Here is a 22,583-nt window from a genome sequence, read left to right as displayed (position 1 = left end):
TTGCCCAGTAAATGGGGTTCATTTATTAGTACAGCACATTTTAATTCAGGCTCACGTGATTCATTTCTTTGAATCGTTCACATTGAATTTATTCTTTCTCGTAAATCTACAAGTGGAGTTTCATTTCTATATTAATTAGCTTTATCCGCCAGAGTCTCGGGCAATCCCCCGTGTAGTGGGTATGAGTCACTAGCTAAGAGCGAAATGATAAGAAGAAAGAACAGCTCGTCTTTCGACCAGGCTGGATTCGTGCCGGCGGTTTTCTACTCAACGAAAACGATGTTTGTAAATTCCGCTCCGTAATGTATAGGGCTGCATTCATGCTGTGCTGTTCTACTCTCACTTGGACCATTGGTATTAGGATACAGTCACAGGAACGTTTGCTGAGTCATTTATAATTACCTCTGCGACACAAAAAGATTATCTTATTAATATTTCCCATTTTCCATGATTAATTTGTTTCTACTTCGATAAGAGCAACGTCAGCGGCACCGCGAGACCCTTACAGGTGAGATGGACAGACGCGGTTTCCGAGGCGCGTGCAGAGGCGAAGTCTGCTTCTCAAAATAAAATAAAAACGCCAGAGAAAGAATTGGCGCAAATGCCCAACAATTAAGCAGACAACAGTGGGAAGAAAAATGCAATGTCATGGACAATCAGCTAGGAATGGCAAAAACATGGAATATTCTCGGATACTTACTAGACCCGGATGAAACCAAGTGTGCACACAAACAAAATATAAATAAACTAATACAAGCATACGTGGGATCGGAACAGGACTTCCTCAAGGAAATCGAGAAAAGATACATCTCACAGGCGACGCCTTTCACACACCCAGACTACACCGGAAAGGCAAACGACGAATTCGACCAAGAAATCGGTGAGGTAGAAGTCAGGGCAGCCCTACACATACTCAAACTAAGTCGGCACCTTGACTAGACGGGATAACAAAGAAAACGCTAAGAAATTTAGACATGTCGGTAACCAAGCTAACAGAATACATTAACGAATGCTTGGAAGCCGGACAAATTCCGAGGCAATGGAAGACGGCACACATCGTGTTAATACCCAAACCAGGAAAACGATTGCAGATGGAAAACTTAAGACCCATATATCTCACCTCCTGCGTGGGGAAACTAATGGGGCACGTGATTCTAACGAGGATAACTAGTTACCTCGAAGACAGAGACGTGCTCCCACCCACGATGCTGGGTTTCAGGAGAAATCTTTCTACGCAGGACGCCATGCTGCAACTCAAACATTAAATCATTGAAGATCCTGGTAGATCGACAAATGCAATTTTTGAGTTGGACCTAAAAAAGGCATTCGATAATGTCACACACGCAACGGTACTCGGTAGAATAGGGGAACTTGGCCTAAGAAAAAGAACGTACGACTACGTTCGCAACTTCCTAACAGGTAGGAAGGCAAAGATCTCGATAGGAGACCTAGTCTCGGACGCGATCGCGATAGGTAGCGCAGGTACGCCACAAGGTTCGGTAATATCATCGATGCTATTCAATGTAGCACTAATCGGGCTACCGGCTAAGTTGCAAGGAAATCGAGGGACTAAATCATACCTTATACGCGGATGACATCACCTTATGGGTGAGGAAAGGAAACGACAGACAAATCGAACAGACGCTTCAAACAGCGATCGAAACAATCGAACGATACCTAGAAGGGACAGGGTTAGCTTCCTCGGCAGAGAAAAATGAACTGTTATTGTACAAATCGACGCGCAGAGGTCGCAAGCCACGCAGCTATAGAGGAGATTGTGATTATAACGAGGGAATACAATTAAGAACGGCCGATGGAAAGGCTATACCCAAGGTCGACAAAATCAGGGTACTGGGGATGCTCGTTGAGGCCAAGGGCAATAACGGAGAAACCCTCAGAAGATTGGAGGGAACGGTATCGCAAACTATAAGACTAATTAAAAGGATAGCCAACAAACACAGCGGGATGAGAAAGGAGAACACAATTAGGCTAATACGGGCCTTCGTTATAAGCAGAATAGTGTATACGTAGCGCCCTATCCAAAATGGTACGCCGCGGAAAAGATCAAATTAGAATGCCTCATTAGAAAAATATACAAACAAGTCATAGCATTACCGATCAGTACCAGCACGGACAGACTGTTAAAGTTAGGTCTACACAATCCGATCGACGAGCTCATAGAAGCGCGACAAACAGCGCAATGCGAACGCTTCTCTAAGACTAAAGCAGGCAGACACAGCCTAAAAAGACTAGGCATAGGATACCACACACAGCACGGGATCAAGACGGACATCCCAAAGGAGATGAGGGAAACAATGATAATACTCCCTTACCGAAAAACATGCACCCAGAACACAACAAAGACAGAAGAGAGAGCAGGGCGAAAGAAATACATAAGAAATTTGGCATTGATAAGGACACAGTTTTCGTGGATGCGGCAAGATACAAGCGCAGACGTGGGTTTACGGCAGCCGTAATCGATTACGAGAAACACTGTAAAACGTGCATCACGACGCGCACCACAAACAACGAGTCAGCGGATGAGATCGCTCTCGCAGTAGCCCAAACTAAAGCAGCCGTGACAGTCAGCGATTCCCAGACGGCAATAAGGAACTTTGCCAACGGCCGAATCTCCCCGGACGCACTACGAATCCTACTTGCAGGAAGCCAAGCTCCCAAAAGAAAGATGTACATAACATGGACACCCGCTCACAGCCTCGCCTGACCGGAGGACAGCAATAACAGGGCGGCACACGACGCGGCTCGAGGGCTTACGGACACGAGCCGCGGTCGTGGGAAACGCCCTGGCATCCTCCGGACACGACGGCCAGGCAGATGAGTGGGAATGGGAAGACAGAATTACAAGATATAACGACATCACAAAACACCACAGATTACAGAGGGGCATATTCCCGCCATCTCACCCAAAATTGAACAAAACACAGTCTGTCGAATGGCGGCAGTTACAAACTGGAACGTATCCGAATCCTGCGCTCTCGCACATTATATAATCGGATATATGCCAAACAGACAAATGCAAAAAAAAAAAAAGTGAATCCAGAGCCACTTTGGAACATATGTTATGGGAATGTCGAGGGATAATTAATAGTATAGCAGGGACGCAGCTTCATAGCGAAAACCTCCGCGCGCGCTGGGAGACCGCGTTGCTCAGCCCCGCCGCCAAGGATCAACTCTGGGCTGTCCAGTGGGCCGAGGATGCCGCCAGGACTCAAGAACTCCTGGCCGTCACCTAGGGGGGACTTTTAGCCCGTCCCACCAACTCGCAGGACTTACAATAAAATTATTCCTGCTCCTCCTCGATAAATTTTCAATTTAGAAAATTCGAATAGCCAAAAAGACCAGTTCACAGTAATAATATCAATAATGTTATTTTTCGAACTTTAACTTATTCTTTGCCTCGACCCTTTACATCAGATATATTTCACACTATAAGTTCATGCTACTCTACCTGTTTATGCAAGGCTGACTACCTTATTACACTCTATTTCATTTCGTTTATTACCGGTTTCTTTCTCATCTCCGATTATTTATTTATTTCCCCCCTTTTTTATCATATTACCACCCGGTTCGTGGCCTATGCCCCACAGTGAGTTGGTGTCATTTCTTGAGGCATCATCATTATTATTATCATCATAATCATCATTATCAGGGTGGATTCCTGTACAACCTGGCCTTTGCACACGACGCTTCCGGTGAAGAACAGCCATCCTCGTCGGTCGCTGGCTCCGCTGCAGCAGAGGACCGCGCCAGCACGCGCCTGTGAAGCATTCAGCACCTGCTGTTACAAACAGCGCATCTGCAGCAGAAGCGGTGACGGCAGTGGTGTGTGATCTGGCCTCCGATCACATCTTGGCGGATCCATCGTTGAGGTGCAGCATAGCTACTAGCAGCGGTCGCGCGTTCCACGGCTTCCGAACTCCTCCATGTTGTTTGCACAAGAGAAGAGGCGATGGGTGGCCGCCGAGAATGCGAATGAAAACAACCAGCGAGTGAGCAGCCGCCTGGGCAAGCTGTGGCGTACTCTCGGCGCCGCCGACAAGGAGCCCTACCAGCGCAAGGCGGTCGAAGCTGCCGCCGTCCACCGTAGGAAGTACCTCGACTACATGTACAATGCGCGTAAGGCCCGGCGGCGCAAGGAGCAGGAGCGCAGCACCAAGAAAATTGCAAGCAAGCTCAAGAATGACAGTTCCGGGAACCAGAAGCAGCAGTCGAGCCCTTCCACGGTCGCGACACATGGTCGAGGCACCCCGGAGTGCCAGCAGCAGCAACAGGATCTGCCGCCGTCGCGGCCGCCGCAGAGGAAGAAACGCTGTGCAACCAGTGCTGCCTGGGGTGGCGCTTCGGGCACCGGTCAGAAAACACCGGTCGCTATAGGCAGGCGACCACTGTCCCGGACCCAGCATCGGATCACTCGGCTGCGTGGCCCTACAACGTGCACCGGTTCCATGGTCCTCTGCCATCGTCGCTGCGTCGGGCGAACAGAGGCAGCGTGAGGCAATTTGAAGCAGCTCGCGCATTCAGCCAGTCCAAACGCCACACGCCCCATGGATGAAAATAACCAGCTATCGCCCGCACTCCTGGACGAAGATGAATACAACGACTCGTCTGTGGAGAGCTCGTCGTTCGATCACGCAGGAAGATTCCTGGACAACCTTGGTTCTGCCGATGACGCTCTCGGCGAAGGTCAGCTATCTGGCTCCACTGCTGCATAGAATCGCCAGCACGCGCCTGCGAAGCATTCAGCGCCTGCGGCTGCAGACAGCGCATCATGAGCAGAAAACTTTTTCCTCACCCACATAGTCACGGCATTTAGCGCGAGAGTGCTAGCTCGCACTAAATGTTTGTAAGCTCTATTGATTATCGCAAAGAATGCAAATAGAATGTGACTGCTGTGTGTTCTTTGTTTATGAGGAAGCAGTTACGACCTCTTAGGTGTCACGTGTTACGTGCACCAATTACGCTGCGATGTCTTTCCTAGAGACCCCTCGCCAACATAAATGTGGAAAGGAGTGAATGCTTTCCGCGTTTTGCGAAAATGAAATGGGATGCTAAGATCTCTCAACCGCTATTCTGCTCCAGGATTAAACTAGCTGTGATGAAATTATGACAGCTTATGAGCCTATATGAGAGCTGATGAAACTAGCCAATCCCTGGCTCAGTAGTGGACGTGGTATACAGTGGCTTTTGACGTGAAACATCTTTAAGATCTGTCCGGAGGAGTCGCTTGCTAAAACTACATGTAACGAAAACGTGTTTTAGCATTATTGCTTATATCTTTGAAACCACACTCCCACGCACCTAAATTTGGTATCTTTGTGTAGACAAAAGAAGCCATTATTTGATAATACTTACCGCGCGTGTGCAGATGGCGTCGTTGTCACTCCAGGCATGACGCAATCGGAGCTACACGTAAATTTAGCCTCGCGCGCGGCGTTCTGAGAGGTTTAGCTCGGCAGTACGTTTGCCCATCTGAGCAGGAATGACCGCGTTTGAGAATGTTTACCATGCCATAGTAGGTATAATTTATCAAGCTCAAACCGGCGCTCATCAGGAGTTATAAGGCTGACAAGTGTGCAATTTGTTGCAGAAATTCCACGCTTGCTCGGCTGTGCCTTCCTATATACGCCTCCTGAAATCAAGGGTTCGTGGGATCTCTGCTATCAGTGAACCAATTTGAAAAATTCTTGCGGTAGAATGCTCCCTAGAGATCGCGCAACAACTTCCAGCGTATAAACAAAATTTTGATTTGGGGCCTGGTGAGGGGTCCTTAAAGAAAAAATGCTTTGACCCGTGGAGTAAGGTGCACGATAAAGGGGAACGGGCAACAATGTGTTTACTAGTGCAGCAGAAATATCTTTGCGGGAAGCAGTACAAATATAATCCAGACTAAGACGAGCCTTTAGAAAGTAAATGTAATCGTATCCATCGTCGTCGCCTCGGTGCACACACACGTTCATGCCCGAACGATGCTTGATAACCAGGGGCGGAATTTTATAACGGTTCCGAAAGCGAACCGGTTCGCTTGCTCTTACGTGATTGGTCAGAATTGCGGTTGCGTCAGCGGCCGTCAGAGACAGCGGGGCGGTACCGCAAATTTTGAACACGTCATGCATGTATCAATCATTTTCAAAGTGAACCTGTCGTCGTCCATGAATGGAGCCGGCGAAGAGGTAGCCCGCTTTGGGTTCCGTTGCTGTGGCTTGGGTGTTTGCTTGCGACCTTCCGTCGAAATCTGTCCGTCACGTAAGACAATGAATGGCTCATACCCCCTTAAGCAATGACTCATACTCCTGTAAACGCGGTCTCCCCATTAGGACGACAAAAGGGAAGTGAAATTCTACGCTGGAATGATGAGCGGCTGAGGAAGAAGACAACGACGACGATGAGAAGTGGCACGAGCGCGTTCGCGCGGTTGCGCCGAGGGGCGCCAACGAGCCAGCTGTGGAAGAAGACGACGACGCTCGAGCCATTGCTGATGATGATAGTATTCGGCTTACGGGCGACAGACGGGCGAATCGGCTAGCCACATACAGCTTCGCTGTAATATGCTAGGGCCGACTACACAAAGCTTTTGCACGTGCTTTGTGTGGCTTGCATCTTTTCTCACGGACATTTACTGTGTAAGGACTTTTCTGTGAATACAGGCCCTGGAAGTGTCATTTCCTTGACGTCTGCTGAAGCCAAAAGATCGACGATCACAGCGGTCATGTATTGCACGGGCTATTTCCTCAATTTGATCCATTGGTTACCATCAGTCGCTACGTGTGGCCGATACCGGTGATAGCGGGGGCGCGCCTTAGTGCGAGAGAATCGCAAAGGGGGGTGGGAAAATGTAATATTAAAAAAAAGTCACTACAAAGAGCAGCTCCAGTTCTGTATTTGTAAGTAAATTAACACGGGGTTACCGAAGTAAAGTTAGATTAAACAAATTAAACAAATTCGGGCGCATATTTTAACACAAAGAAAGGGCATCTTGCACTCCTGTCTTCTTAACAATTCTTGCGATAGATGTGATAAAATACAGCAAACTTGAGCGTCTCTTTCGGATCTGAACTCATTTAGCACGACAGCAGCCATTCTCCTACAGTGAAGAACACCACCTTATTTTTGCTTGACTTTTTACTCGAATAATTGCTCTCATTCACACGGGGGAATGGGCAAGAAGCCAGCGGTTACATGGTTCTTTGTTGGGGTAGCGGAGGAATGCAGTCGTAGAATAATGTTTTAATTTAAAGTAAGAAATTGAAAAAAAAGAATAAATATTTGGTATAATATTAAAACTATAGTTATAACTTCAGTGATATTAGAGAAAGAAATTTGTCGTTTTGGCACCGACACTGTGAGTTCCAGGAGCCGCTAGTCTGTATACGTCCAAGTTGCACAAACGTTTTGGTCCTACTGTGTCGGCGATTTAAAGAAGAAAAATGCAGTATAGGTGCCAGGCTAACACCGCTACCAATACAGGTAGAGGGAGAACAGAACTAGAACCACGACAAAAAATTACTCCATATCCCGCTAAAGGGAACCATGTGTGGATGCGAAGCAGCGGGACGATGGTTAGCTTGAGCGGGAAATGGTTTCGCGGCAGCGGCCCGAGCGCTCATCGCGGCGCAGCACAGGAGAGAGAATGAGGCGCGTGCGCTCCGTCATTTTCATACCGCGGAACTACGGTGGCACCCAAAGCGGAGTATGCAGCTGTCGCACACTTGTCGTACGCGCCGCTCCGGATTCCTAGAGGACAGAAAGGGGGGAGCATAGGAGAATAGAGAGAGGGGGAGGGGACGCGCATGCACTGTGGGGGTGTGGCACACGGGCCCCGCTCCCTATAGGATTCCTAGAGGAGAGAAATGGGAGGAGCGTGGGAGAGGAGAGAGGGGGAGAGGACGCGCATGCGCTGTGGAGGTTATGGGACGCGGGAGGGATGGACAGAGCCGCCGGCAAGAAATGCTTCGCATTTGAAAGTGTGGGAATGCGTGACTCTCGCGCGTCCATTGATGTTGTTTTCCCCGCATAGCTCGCGTCTAGCGCCAGCGGTGGTCGTAGTGGTTGCGGCGCATTGCGAGAGATGGAGCAAGTGTCGCGATGCTAACGCCACCGAACGGCGGGGTGACTTGGGAGAAAAAGGTCGAAGCCTCTTCCTCTTTGGGTTGGGATGGGTGAGCGACGCGGAAGTCCCGCGCGTGCGCCGATGCACGCTTCGCGAGACGTCTCGCGTGGCTCGGAGCGGTATGGACGAACACGGATCGTTCGAACGCGCCACCGTTCGCGTGACCGTACACGTGAACGACCAGGCGATGGTGTCATAGCATGGGGCGAACATATTCGCTCGCTATCCGGCCGCGGTGAGTCGGACTTCCTTGATTTGTCGCGCGCCCATGTGAATTTTCTATGCATTGTAACTCGGCTAGCATGCATTAGTGTATGAAAGGTGCAATAAATGCCCTTTTGACTATTTGCACTACTGTGTTGTCGTTCCTTTGTCCCGAGAGCACGTGTGAGACCCCACAAAAGATGATGTCTTTATGCTTATGACAATGTCAAAATTAAATTTAAGTGTTTTAGAGGCCACAGCCACCGATGTGGCACGCCGTAGTGGGAGTCTCTGGAATAATTTTGACTTCCTGGGGTTCTTTAACTTGCACCGAAATCCAAGTAAACTAGCGTTTTCGCATTCCGCCACCATCTAAATCCGGCCGCCGCGACCAGGACTGACGACCTCGTGCTTAGCAAAACAACGCCATAGCTGCTATAAGTTACCGCGGCGGGTGCATGATAGTGCGACAGAAGACATAAAGTAAGTCTGCTAACAAGCTGTCAGGCAATATAAAAGGAAATCTGGATTATTGGTTGTTAGTACAAAAAAATGTCACAGTTTCGCCCTAAGGGCGAAGCAATGAATGCGATAGCAACACAGCAATGTCATACGAAGTAAGGTGAGCGGCTTGGTAGCAATATGAGTTGTAGTAAACATGAGCTGATTAAGTAAGCAGGCGTGCTGCGGCGTAAGTAGACCGACATGAAGAGAGACTCGATGACCACGAGAAGGCGCGTGTGAAACGGTGGTGTTGATGAGAAGCGCTTCCCGTGGGCAGCGCTTGTAGGCAGCGCTGACACACCTGTAGCGCTGCACTGCCGACCCGGGCAGCATTGGATGTGTAGCGTGCGTTGGAAAATGTGGCCCGACTATTACTAACTGTTTGAACAAGCGTGGTGTGAGCGCGCACAAACAAACATGAATCGATCACACTGAATGACTGCAGACAACGACTGTCAAAACGCTGGCAGCGAGCGCATACGCCGCGCAGCGGGTGAAGGTACGTGCGGTCTATCGCTTCAACGGAAACTGAGCGGCGAATGCACGGAGCATAAAGGTCAGAGCCGTGTGGAGATAAGAGACTGTGCGGGCGAGCGAGCGACGAGCACGGTTGTTGGCAGAGTAGAAGTGCGCCCCCCCTCCCGCGCTCCCTCCGGCGCTGGCTTCCCGCTTCCTTGCTTGCGCGTGGGTGTTTCAGTGCGTTCGCTCTCCGTGATAGCGCGCGTCCCCGCACGCTTCCGCTCGGGCATACGGCGCGCGGCGAAGATTTTATCTATAGGGAACCTCACGCCGACGGCGACGGCAGAAATCCGGTTGAAGTGTCCATATAATTGCTATCGCAATAAAAATAATGCAAAAGTCGGGACATTTGGCGTTGCGACAAACAGGGCCAAGTCCCTACTCGGGACATTTACGCAAAAGTCGGGACTGTAACGCTAAATTCGAGACGGTTCGCAAACCGATATTAGTCAGCTTTATCATGTTTTCTTTCCCACATCGGACGAATAACGTCTCATGTGCTTATAAGAGGACGGTGCTGTTGCCTCTGTGACACGACTTTGAAGGGGCGAACGTCTTTGTCACCACATGAGATGATTAGGATATGGGCAAGTTTTGCCCATTCGAAAGCCATTATACCTAGATCATTATAAGGTAATAAAAAGATTCGGGCGCAGCTAGAGTGGACGCAGGACGCAGCTAGAGTGTGGTACGTGCAACTTTGTGTGCGTGCTGCAGACGGTGTACATGGGTACTAGTTAGGGAACAGAAATGACGTAACCAAATACATAAGTTACATTTAATTAGGCATTAGAAAACTTAGATGTCTAACTTATGTTACAGTTGGTGGCAGTCTTACGGTCGAATTTTGCACTTGTGCTCACTCCCTGTTCGTAGTGGGCTCGTTTGTTTTGCAGAGGGTGTTTGCGAACTATATATAGTAAAGAAATGACCCCCCCTACTGGTGGCGCCCGACGCTGTCCTTCGCCGTTCGAGCCCGCCGCACTCGAAGATGGGTGGCACTCCTGCGTTTTCCTCAGCCTCCTAGGCTTGCCCTCCCTATGAAGATGTACATGCTCCACCCTGGTCAAAAGGGTTGGGTAACCCTGTGTCTTACTGCCCGAATCTCTTCACGCCATTTCTGGGCCCGTGTCGAACGCAGGGGGCCATAGCCGAGCAAGCGTGAAATTTCTGCAAAAAATTGCACACTTGTCGGCCTAATAAATCTTGATGAGCGCCGGTTCGAGCTTGATAAATTATACCTACTATGATATAGTAAACTTTCTCAAACGTTGTCATTATGCTCAAATGAACACATACAATGTCATACATACAAGCTTATAAGCCTCTCGGAACGCCGCCCGCGAGGCTAAATTCAGCGCAGATTGCGTCATGCGTGGCGTGACGACGACGCCATCCGCGCATGCGAGGTATCGATGATCTGATAACGGCTTATTTCGTCTACACAACGACACCAAATTAGGGCGCGTGGGTAGTGCGGTTTCAAAGATATAAGCGGTAATGCTATAACACGTTTTCGTTGCACGTGGTTTAAGCAAGCGACCCCTCCTGCCTGATCTTAAAGATGTTTCACGTCAAAAGCCAGTGGGTATACGACGTCCACTGAGCCAGGGATTGTCTTGTTTCATCAACTCTCAGATAGGCTCGCAAGCTGTGATCAAATAAACTAGTTTAACCCTGGGGCAGAAGAGAGCTTGCGAGATCCTAGCTTCCCACTTCATTTCCTCAAAACGCGGAACGCATTCGCTCCTTTCGGCATTTATGCTAGCGAGGGGCCTCTGAGAAAGACATCTCAGCTTAATTGGCACGTGACACCTAAGAGGTCGTAACTGTTTCCTCATAAACGAAGAACACACAGCAGTCGAATTCCCTATGCATTCTTTGTGATGATCAATAGAGATTATAAAACTATAAGTGCGAGCTAGAACTCTCGCGCTAAAAACCGCGACAATGTGGGTGAGGAACAAGTTTTCTGCTGCTGGTACACTGTCTGTAGCAGCATGAGCTGAAAGCTTCGCAGGGGCGTGCTGGCGGCTCTATGCTGCAGTGGAGCCAGACAGCTGACTTTGGCCGGCAGCGTCATCGGCAGAACCCAGGGTGTCCAAGAATCTGCCCGCGCGATCGAACGACGTGCTGTCCAGAGACGAGTCGTTGTATTCATCTTCGTCCAGGAGTGCGGGCGATAGCTGGTTATTTGCATCCATTGGGCTGGCTGAATGCGCGAGCTGTTTCAAATTGCGCCACGCTGCCTCTGTTCGCCCGACGCAGTGACGGTGGCAGAGGACCGCGGAACTGGTGCACGCTGTAGGGCCGCGCAGCCGAGTGATCCGACGCTGGGGCCGGGACAGTGGTGGCCTGCTTATAGAGAGCGGTGTTTTATGACCGGTGCCGCAAGCACCACCCCAGGCAGCACTGGTTGCACAGCGTTTCTTCATCTGCGGCGGCCGCGACAGCGGCAGATCTTGTTGCTGCTGCTGGCACTCCGGGGTGCCTCGACCATGGGTCGCGGCCGTGGAAGGGCTCGACTGCTGCTCCTCGTTCCCGGAACTGTCATTCTTTGTCTTGCTTGCAAATTTCTTGGTGCTGCGCTCCTGCTCCTTGCGCCGCCGGGCCTTACGCGCATTGTACATGTAGTCGAGGTACTTCCTTCGGTGGACGGCGGCAGCTTCGGCCGCCTTGCGCTGGTAGGGCTCCTTGTCGCTGGCGCCGAGAGTACGCCACAGCTTGCCCAGGCGGCTGCTCACTCGCTGGTTGTTTTCATTCGCATTCTCGGCGACCATCCATCGCCTATTCTCTTGTGCAAACATCATGGAGGAGTTCGGAAGCTGTGGAACGTGCGATCGCTGCTAGTAGCTATGCTGCAACTCGTTGCTCAACGATGCATCCGCCAAGTCGTGATCGGAGGCCAGATCACACACCACCGCCGTCACCGCTTCTGCTGCAGATGCGCTGTTTGTAACAGCAGGTGCTGAATGCTTCACAGGGGCGTACTGGTGGTCCTCTGTTCCAGCGGAGCCAGCGACCGACGAGGATGGCTGATCTTCGCCGGAAGCGCCGTGTGCAAAACCCAGAGTGTCCAGGAATCCACCCTGATGATGATGATTATGATGGTAATAATGATGATGATGCCTTATTAAATGACACCAACTCACTGTGGGGCATAGGCCACGAACCAGGTGGTAATATGATAAAAAAATGGAAAATAAATAAATAATCGGAGATGAGAAAGAAACCAATATAAATGAAATAAAATAGTGTGAAAAAGGTAGTCAGCCTTGCATATACACGTAGAGTAGCATGAACTTAATAATAAAAATACCTAAAGTAAAAAGTCAACGTAAGAAATAAGTTAAATGTCTAAAACATAATATTATTAATATTATTGCGGTGAATTTGTATTTTTGCTATTCGAAATTTGTAATTTGAGAATTGATGGATAAATAAATCAATCATGGTAATGGGAAATATTATGCAGGTAGTCTTTTTGTGTCGCCGAGGTAATTATAACTCGACAAACGTTCCTGTGGCTGTATCCTGATAGCAATGATCAGAGTGAGAGTAGAACAGCAGTGCATGAATGCAGCCCTAGATTACGGAGCGCAATTTACAAACATCGTTTTCGTTGCGTAGAAAACCGCCGGCACGAATCCACCCTGTCCGAAAGACGATCTGTTACCTTCGTCTTCTTATCTTTTCCTCTTAGCTCGTGGCTCATACCCACTACACGGGAGATTGCCCGAGACTCGGAGGGATAAGAAGGAGAGAGAGAAATTTAATGATACGAAATGCAGAGAGGTCGGCCTGAGGTATATTCCTCTAGCCAGCTACTCCGCGTTGGGTGAAGGGGAAGAGGGAAAGAAAGAGGCGCATTATGGGTGACGACGTCGAAAGAAGGAGGATGTAGAATGACAAGCAATTTGGTATACTCAAAGCCTACAGTCCAGGCCCGTACTTTTTAAAAAGTCCAGAAACGCCAGTACTCAACTGAGCGTCTGGCCAAGGACCTAAAATAACGTCCGCTGAAAACGCTGGGCTGTCGAGACGCGTAAGGTGACTGCTCAACTTTTGACGCTCTTTTGCGTCCTTAGGACAGTCACAAATCACATGACCTCTAGTCTCATTCACCTTGCACAACTCACAGTCTGGAGACTCGGTGCGTCGCATGAGGTGCACGTATCCACGCGTAAACGCTACCCCGAACCTTATCCTGTGCAGGAGACTGGCACGGCTGCCTTTAAGTTTCGGTGGTAGGCTAAATTTCATGGTAGGGTCCAATCTCTGGAGTCCTCTGTGACCATTATCCGGATTGTCCCAGTGCTTTTCTGTCGATTTTCAGATGGCACTGGAGAGAAGGCAGTTGGCGTCCGCTCTTGAAAAAAATAATTGCAAGCATGCAGTTACTCTGGTTCTTTGAGTGCTTTCTTCGCTTCGGTATGGGCCAGGTTGTTGCCGTGTATACCACGGTGACTAAGAATCCACTGAAATGTAATGTGGTGGCCGTTCTCTTGCGCTAAAGTTCTCTTGCGTTCGGCAGTTTGAAGAGCCAACACTCTGTAAGAGCTTTCTTTCAATATCACTTTAAGTAGTTGCAGAGCTGATTTTGCGTCATTGAAGACCGCCCATACTTGAGGAGGCTGTCGCGAAATATATTGAACTGCCTCTCTGATTGCCACTAGTTCCTTACATGTTGTAGTCGTCTTGTTACACAGACGAAAGCGTCGAATGACTTGATGCACAGGCACGACGAAAGCCGCACCAGACGCATATGACGAGACCGATCCGTCTGTATACACTTTCACCGAGGAGCCATATTCTTTCGACATATATTCAAGTGTTAAATGTCTGGAGCCGACGATAGGTAGTAGCGAGTTTTGCGAAATTCCGGGAATAGACAGATGTTTTTTCGAGAAAGGTAATGAATATGGAAATATAAATTGCACTTTTAAATTTACGAGAAAGGATCAATTCAATAAGAAAGATTCAAGGAAATAATGACGTCAGCCTGAAATAAAATGTACTACTAGTGCCATTACTAATAAATGAACCACGTTAATTACTTGAAATCGATAATAATATCCTCGACGGCGGCGCAAACATCCCCGTTGTTGTATCCCCGAGAGTCGAAGCTCCAAATGGAGGATAACGGGAGCTGTCAGATCCGGGCCAAATTGCGAATGAAAATTTCAAATATTTTTTTTATGAGTATAGTGAAGCCGCGGTACTACAAAAAATGTGATCTATCGAATCGTCTCCGTTACAGAAAACGCATAGAAAGAGTTCAACAGACTAAATCTGTGTAGGTAAAGAAAGATTCAGAGAGAGAACTCGGCAGCGTAATTCGGTGAGAACTACTTCAAGCCCGTGTGTATTGAAAAAAAAATCACTAAGCCAGGAATCTAAGAGCTTCCGATGCTCAGGAGAAGCAGTCAATATGGTTTTAGACACCGCTTGCTCAACTGTACGCATTTGGAATCAAGCCGCAGCGAAGCAGGTCGACGATGGTACCACCAGAAGGACTGCGACGGTACCACCTGTACCACCGGAAGGACTGCAACCTTGAAGGGACGCCGTGGTCATTGAGTCTGCAATCTCTGTCAGAACGCTCAGATGCAAAGCAACGTTGGAATCTCAGTGACGCGAAGCTTGTTCGAGTGGAGGCAGCGGCAGTAGTGGATGACACGAGCACAGAATGTTAGCTATATTCGTCAAGAGTACGAAGGCGTGCATGATGCTTCTCGAGGGAAGAATGTTGATGAAAGGTGCATGGGTGCGGAACAGTACGACAAGTATCTAAAGATATCGGCGGATCCCACGCATATGTGATAAGCGGAGCTTTCTTTGATGTTTAATGAAAAGTCTTCCTTCACTTCTGCTTCGTCCATTTTATTAATATTGCTCAACGCTTCTCGTTCAATGAACACTCTAGTTCCATTCTGTAAATTTCCTTATTCACACTTGGCTGATTCTGTTGCCGACTTCTCATTCACTTCTCTATAGCCGACTTCTATTTTTTTGTTGCCAACTTCTTCACTGATGTGTTAGCTCAACGCTCCTCATTCCATGCACGCTCTGGTCAAATTTTGTTCCCTTTGCATCTTTCTCCACATTCTGCTTTGGTTGGCAGCTTCTTCATTTCCCTCCTCTTGTCCCTACTTGTCTATTTAGGCTCCCACCCCATTTGCACATACCTCAGATACTCAGTGCAGACACCCAGTGGCAAATATTCACTGGTCCATGTGGTATAATCGGCAAGACAGCAGAATTCAGCAGCTAGCACCCGCAACGAGGGGAGAAGAGACAAAGAAAGGTTCGCTTTAATATATTTACGTCTTCACATCCCTTGTGGCAGAGTAGCACATCCATTCTGTGTAAGGTGACCAGACCAGACGTCCCGATTTGGGCGGGCCCGCGTTTACAGCCATAGTCACACTGTCCCACGAGTTACGTCTGGGACGGTAATTTTTGTCCCGCTTTAGCCTGTCCGGACCCCGAGTTGTCCCGAACTGCCTGTCCTGGTAGGTCTAGGGACCAGCCTGGAAGTGGTACCTAATGGGCTGTTCACTTTTTCGGGTTTTCATGGTGGCGCCACCTTCAAAAGGAATTGAAAGGAGGCGGCAAAGCCAAACAGTGTCGGACGTTAGTCAACTGCATCTACGATCTTGCGACTGTTCGGAAAGCGAACAATTCGGTTGCCCTAACGTGATTGGTCAGAATTACGCTTTTGCTGGCGACATTTAAGCGCGATAGCAGACTCATACACTAAGTGTGCGTTCCAATTCTTCCGGCCTGGCTGAATCTGCTAGAACCGACACCGACAGGAGGCTCTAGATGTCGTTCAATTCCTCGTCGAGCTATGGAAAAAGAAATACCAGTCTGCTTCAGCATCGGAAATGCGTCAATGTGCTGAGATGTTCTTCATTGATACACGCACATTCCCAGTCTAATAGCTCTAATAGTTCTGCCAAGCCTGCAGCTGCAATGTACTTCTCAATGCAGTGGCTAATGAGCTGTAGCTGCCGCAGCCAAGCCAAAGCGCACTGACCACGCCACCTTACTTGTCACACGTGTGGTGATGAAAGCACAAGGAATAATGCTGAAACCAAAGTGCAAACTTACTGAATAGCTTGGAAAATATGGTTACCCGTCGCATAAAAACACTTGAAATAAATGTTGAATTTCGCTGGATTCTCCGCCCCCTCCGCCCCCCGGATAGGCTGCGGAAAGGGTCGACGAACAAAGAGATAGACTCTGTGACTAGAGCAGCTGTATTATTGGAAGCGCTTTTTTCGCTGGGCGAGAACTACTGCTCTCAACTCATTCAAAAAATAGAAAAAAATAAATATCTGTATAGGTATTTATGAAATCTGGCAATCGAAAAAGAAAAAGACCAATCAAGTTCAGAACAAAAAAAATTATTCCTGATAATTCTTCACACTCCGATGAGTTAGTTGAAACGACAACGCTTGTTGAAATTGTCATTATATGATCTTGAAGTAGTCCATTTATAGTGCACCATATTATTTCAGTAGAGGCAAAATAATCATTAGTTGGAAGAATATATCTCGAATTTTCTCATTCAGTGGCTTTCGTAATCTAGTCAAGTTTGCACAGAATAACCTGACGCGTATGAAATTGAGGCCACTGAACAAGAAAAAATAAATAAATGAAGCTTCGAGGTAAACTATTTGCGAGCCGCTCAAAGATGATTCATAAAGCCTTAAGAAGTATCCTTCGGTCAAAAGACGAAATCGGCACGAAATAAGCGTAATTCGCGCTTCCAGATACAATGTATGGTGCTTGCCTCAAACGATGGCAGCTCATAACCAGGACATAAGCGCAACGCTTCTCGCTCCAAGAGAATCGGTGGTCGAACCTTCTACGCAGGAGACCAATAAAATAAAAAGCCGCCAAATTCTAGGCCAGGACGAATGTAGTACGTGCGGTATACCATTAAAAGTGCCTGTCTACCATAGTCGATCTTTGGTTGCTCAACTTTCGCAGTATTCCGATCGCACGCAGACCTTTTGCAGCAACACCATCAACATGTGGGCTAGAATTAAGATATTCCTAATAAATTGCACCAAGGTACCTAACGAATCCTGCTTGTAGAATAACATCAAGGTGATATATGAGTGAAATATGAACTGGGTCTGTGATGGTGAAAACTAGAACCGCACATTTACCAATATTTTGGGCCATGTGTAATTTACCCAACCTAGTTTATCTAGGTACGCCTGCAAAATCTGGAAACGTGGGTGAATACACAAGCCTTGGCGAAATCGGCAATGTCATCAGCGTAAAGTAAATATACTGACACAACGTAGCCAGCTGAGGAAGAAGACAACGACGACGATGAGAAGTGGCACGAGCGCGTTCGCGCGGTTGCGCCGAGGGGCGCCAACGAGCCAGCTTTGGAAGAAGATGACGACGCTCGAGCCATTGCTGATGATGATAGAATTCGGCTTACGGGCGACAGACGGACGAATCGGCTAGCCACATGCAGCTTCGCTGTAATATGCTAGGGCCGGCTACACAAAGCTTTTGCACGTGCTATGTGTGGCTTTCTCACACAAAGCACGTGCAAATCTTTTCTCAGGGACATTTACTGTGCAAGGACTTTTCTGTGAATACAGGCCCTGGAAGTGTCATTTCCTTGACGTTTGCTGAAGCCAAAAGATCAAGTATCAAAGCGGTCATGTATTGCACGGGCTATTTCCTCAATTTGATCCATTGGTTACCCTCAGTCGCTACGTGTGGCCGATAGCGGTGATAGCGGGGGCGCGCCTTAGTGCGAGAGAATCGCAAAGGGGGGTGGGAAAATGTAATATTTAAAAAAAAAACGTCACTACAAAGAGCAGCCCCAGTTCTTTATTTGTAAGTAAATTAACACGGGTTTACCGAAGTAAAGTTAGATTAAACAAACTAAACAAATTCTGGCGCATATTTTAACACAAAGAAAGGGCATCTTGCACTCTTGTCTTCTTAAGAATTCTTTTGATAGATGTGATAAAATACAGCAAACTTGAGCGACTCTTTCAGACCTGTGCTCAATCAGTCAGGTCTTATTTTTGCTTGACTTTTTACTCGAATAATTGCTCTCATCCACACGGGGGAATGGGCAAGTAGCCAGCGGTTACATGATTCTTCGTTGGGGTAGAGGAGGAATGGCAATCGTATAGAATAATGTTTTAATTTAAAGCAAGAAATTGAAGAAAACGAATATTTTTTAGTATAATATTAGAACTAAAGTTATAACTTCTGTGATATTAGAGAAAGAAATGTGTCGTTTTGGCACCGACACTGTGATTTCCAGGAGCCGCCAGTCTGTATACGTCCAAGTTGCACGAACGTTTTGGTCCTCTGCGATTTACAAGAAAATGCAGTACAGCTGCCAGGCTAACACCGTTACCAATACAGGTAGAGGAACTGTGAACGGTTAGGGCCTACAACAGAACTAGAACCACGACAAAAAAGATGTCTTTATGCTTATGACAATGTAAAAATTCAATTTTAGTGTTTTAGGTGCCAAAACAGCGACGTGCGAGACCGTAGAGGGGGATTCTGGAATAATTTTGACTTCCTGGGGTGTTTTAACTTGCACCGAAATCCAAGTAAACGAGCGTTTTTGCATTCCGCCACCATCCAAATGCGGCCGCCGCAACCACGACCGGCGACCTCGGGCTTAGGAAAACAACGCCATAGCTGCTATAAGCTACCGCGGCGGATGCATGATAGTGCAACAGAAGACATAAAGTAAGTCTGCTAACAAGCTGTCAGGCAATATAAAAGGAAATCTGGATTATTGGTTGTTAGTGCAAAAAATAATGCAAAAGGCGGGGCATTTGGCGTTCCGGCAGACAGGGTCAAGCCCGGACTCGGGACATTTATGCAAAAGTCGGGACTGTAACGCTTAATTCGAGACAGTTGGCAACCCAATATTAGTCAGCCTTATCATGTTTTCTATCCCACATCGGACGAATAACGTCTCATGTGCTTATAATAGGACGGTGCTGTTGCCTCTGTCACCACATGAGATTTGTCACCACATGAGATGATTAGGATATGGGCAAGTTTTGCCCATTCGAAGGCCATTGTATCTAGATCATTATAAGGTAATAAAAAGATTCGGGTAGGCTGTATGATGGACGCAGCTACAGTGGGGTACGTGAAACTTTGTGTGCGTGCTGCAGACGGTACACATGGGTACTAGTTAGGGAACAGAAATGACATAACCAAATACATAAGTTACATTTAATTAGGCATTAGAAAACTTAGATGTCTAACGTATGTTATAGTTGGTGGCAGTCTTAGGCTGTAATTTTGCAGTTGTGCTCACTCCCTGTTTGTAGTGGGCCCGTTTGTTTTGCAGAGGGTATTTGCGCACTATATATATATATATATATATATATATATATATATATATATATATATAGGGTAAAGAAATGACCTCGCTATTGGTGGTGCCCGAAGCTGCCCTTGGCCATTCGAGCCCGCCGCACGCGAAGATGTGTGGCACTCCTGCGCTTGCCTCAGTCTCCTAGGCTTGCCTTCCCTATGACGATGTACATGCTCCGCCCTGGTCAAAAGGGTTGGCTAAACCTGTGTCTTAGTGCCCGAATCTCTTCATGCCATTTCTGGGCCCATGTGGAACGCAGGGGGCCATAGCCGAGCAAGCGTGAAATTTCTGCAAAAAATTGCACACTTGTCGGCCTAATAAATCTTGATTAGCACCGGTTCGAGCTTGATAAATAATGCCTACAATGACATAGTAAACTTTCTCAAACGCGGTCATTCCTGCTCAAATGGACACATACAATGTCATACATACAAGCTTATAAGCCTCTCGGAACGCCGCGCGCGAGGCTAAATTCAGCGCCGATTGCGTCATGCGTGGCGTGACGACGACGCCATCCGCGCATGCGAGGTATCGATGAACTCATAACGGCTTATTTCGTCTACACAACGACACCAAATTAGGGCGCGTGGGTAGTGCGGTTTCAAAGATATAAGCGGTAATGCTATAACACGTTTTCGTTACACGTGGTTTAAGCAAGCGACCCCTCCTGCCTGATCTTAAAGATGTTTCACGTCAAAAGCCAGTGGGTATACCAGGTCCACTGAGCCAGGGATTGTCTTGTTTCATCAGCTCTCAGATAGGCTCGAAAGCTGTGATCAAGTCAACTAGTTTAACCCTGGGGCAGAAGAGAGCTTGCGAGATCCTAGCTTCCCACTTCATTTCCTCAAAACGCGGATGCATTCGCTCCTTTCCGCATTTATGCTAGCGAGGGGTCTCTGACAAAGACATCTCAGCTTAATTGGTGCCCCTAACACGTGACACCTCCGAGTGCGTAACTGCTTCCTCATAAACGAAGAACACACGGCAGTCGAATTCTCTACGCATTCTTTGCGATGATCAATACAGATTATAAAACTATTAGTGTGAGCTAGAACTCTCGCGCTGAAAACCGCGACAATGTGGGTGAGGAAAAAGTTTTCTGCTGCTGGTACACTGTCTGTAGCAGCAAGCGCTGAAAGCTTCGCAGGCGCGTGCTGGCGGTTCTATGCTGCGGTGGAGCCAGACTGCTGACTTTAGCCGGCAGCGTCATCGGCAGAACCAAGGTTGTCCAGGAATCTTCCTGCGTGATCGAACGACGAGCTCTCCACAGACGAGTCGTTGTATTCACCTTCGTCCAGGAGCGCGGGCGATAGCTGGTTATTTGCATCCATTGGGCTGTCTGAATGCGTGAGCTGTTTCAGATTGCGCCACGCTGCCTCTGTTCGCCCGACGCAGTGACGGTGGCAGAGGACCGTGGAACTGGTACACGTTGGAGGGCCGCGAAGCCGAGTGATCCGACGCTGGGGCCGGGACAGAGGTGGCCTGCCTATAGAGAGCGGTGTTTTTTGACTGGTTCCCGAAGCGCCACTCCAGGAAGCACAGCGTTTCTTCCTCTGCGGCGGCCGCAACGGCGGCAGATCCTGTTGCTGCTGCTGGCACTCCGGGGTGCCTCGACCATGGGTCGCGGCAGTGGAGGGGCTCGACTGCTGCTCCTGGTTCCCGGAACTGTCATTATTGAGCTTGCCTGCAAGTTTCTTGGTGCTGCGCTCCTGCTCTTTGCGCCGCCGGGCCTTACGCGCATTGTACATGTAGTCGAGGTACTTCCTTCGGTGGACGACGGCAGCTTCGGCCGCCTTGCGCTTGTAGGGCTCCGTGTCGGTGGCGCCGAGAGTACGCCACAGCTTGCCCAGGCGGCTGCTCACTCGCTGGTTGTTTTCATTCGCATTCTCGGCGACCATCCATCGCCTCTTCTCTTGTGCAAACAACATGGAGGAGTTTGGAAGCCGTGGAACGCGCGACCGCTGCTAGTAGCTATGCTGCACCTCAACGATGGATCCGCCAAGATGTGATCGGAGGCCAGATCACACACCACCGCCGTCACCGCTTCTGCTGCAGATGCGCTGTTTCTAACAGCAGGTGCTGAATGCTTCGCAGGCGCGTGCTGGCCGTTCTCTGCTGCAGCGGAGCCAGCGACCGACGAGGAGGGCTGATCTTCGCCGGAAGCGCCGTGTGCAAAGCCCAGGTTGTCCAGGTATCCACCCTGATGATGATGATTATGATGCTAATAATAATGATGATGCCTTATTAAATGACACCAACTCACTGTGGGGGACAGGCCACGAACCGGGTGGTAATATGATAAAAAAGGGGGAAATAAATAAATAATCGGAGATGAGAAAGAAACAAATATATATGAAATAAAATAGTGTGTAAAATGTAGTCAGCCTTGCATAAACACGTAGAGTAGCATGAACTTAATATTCAAAATACCTAAAGTAAAAAGTCAACGTAAGGAATAAGTTAAATGTCTAAAACATATTATTATTAATATTATTACTGTCAATTTGTCTTTTTGCTATTCGAATTTTCTAATTTGAGAATTGATGGATAAATAAATAAATCATGGTAATGGGAAATATTATAAAGGTAGTCTTTTTGTGTCGCCGAGGTAATTATGACTTGGCAAGCGTTCCTGTGGCTGTATCCTAATACCAATGGTCAGAGTGAGAGGAGAACAGCACTGCATGAATGCAGCCCTATAGATTACGGAGAGGAATTTACAAACATCGTTTTCGTTGAGTAGAAAACCGCCGGCACGATGATGATCGATGATGATGATGATGATGATGATGATGATGATGATGATGATGCCTCCTACACTTTGCACAACCC

The 22,583-nt window shown here is 48.1% G+C and overlaps 2 protein-coding genes across 2 annotated transcripts; one reads left to right on the top strand and one right to left on the bottom strand.

Moving 5' to 3' along the window:
• Positions 1-974: 974 nt before the first annotated feature.
• Positions 975-4,772, top strand: LOC119436537 (sex-determining region Y protein). The gene is made up of 2 exons (XM_037703411.2): positions 975-980; positions 3,912-4,772. The coding sequence occupies exons 1-2, from the start codon at positions 975-977 to the stop codon at positions 4,512-4,514; spliced, it is 609 nt and encodes a 202-aa protein (XP_037559339.2). The 3' UTR covers positions 4,515-4,772.
• A 16,172-nt stretch (positions 4,773-20,944) lies between these two features.
• LOC119436529 (sex-determining region Y protein) lies at positions 20,945-21,679 on the bottom strand. The gene has a single exon (XM_037703400.1). The coding sequence runs from the start codon at positions 21,677-21,679 to the stop codon at positions 20,945-20,947; it is 735 nt and encodes a 244-aa protein (XP_037559328.1).
• Positions 21,680-22,583: the final 904 nt, after the last annotated feature.

Source organism: Dermacentor silvarum, chromosome 1, assembly GCF_013339745.2.
Source record: "Dermacentor silvarum isolate Dsil-2018 chromosome 1, BIME_Dsil_1.4, whole genome shotgun sequence".
In the NCBI taxonomy this organism is placed as follows: Eukaryota; Metazoa; Arthropoda; class Arachnida; order Ixodida; family Ixodidae; genus Dermacentor; species Dermacentor silvarum.
Note: the sequence above shows the minus strand (reverse complement) of the source record. Positions and strands in the feature narration are given on the sequence as shown.

Coding starts and splice junctions, on each gene's coding strand:
- LOC119436529 (XM_037703400.1), bottom strand. CDS start 21,679: ATGTTGTTTGCACAAGAGAAGAGGCGATGGATGGTCGCCGAGAATGCG.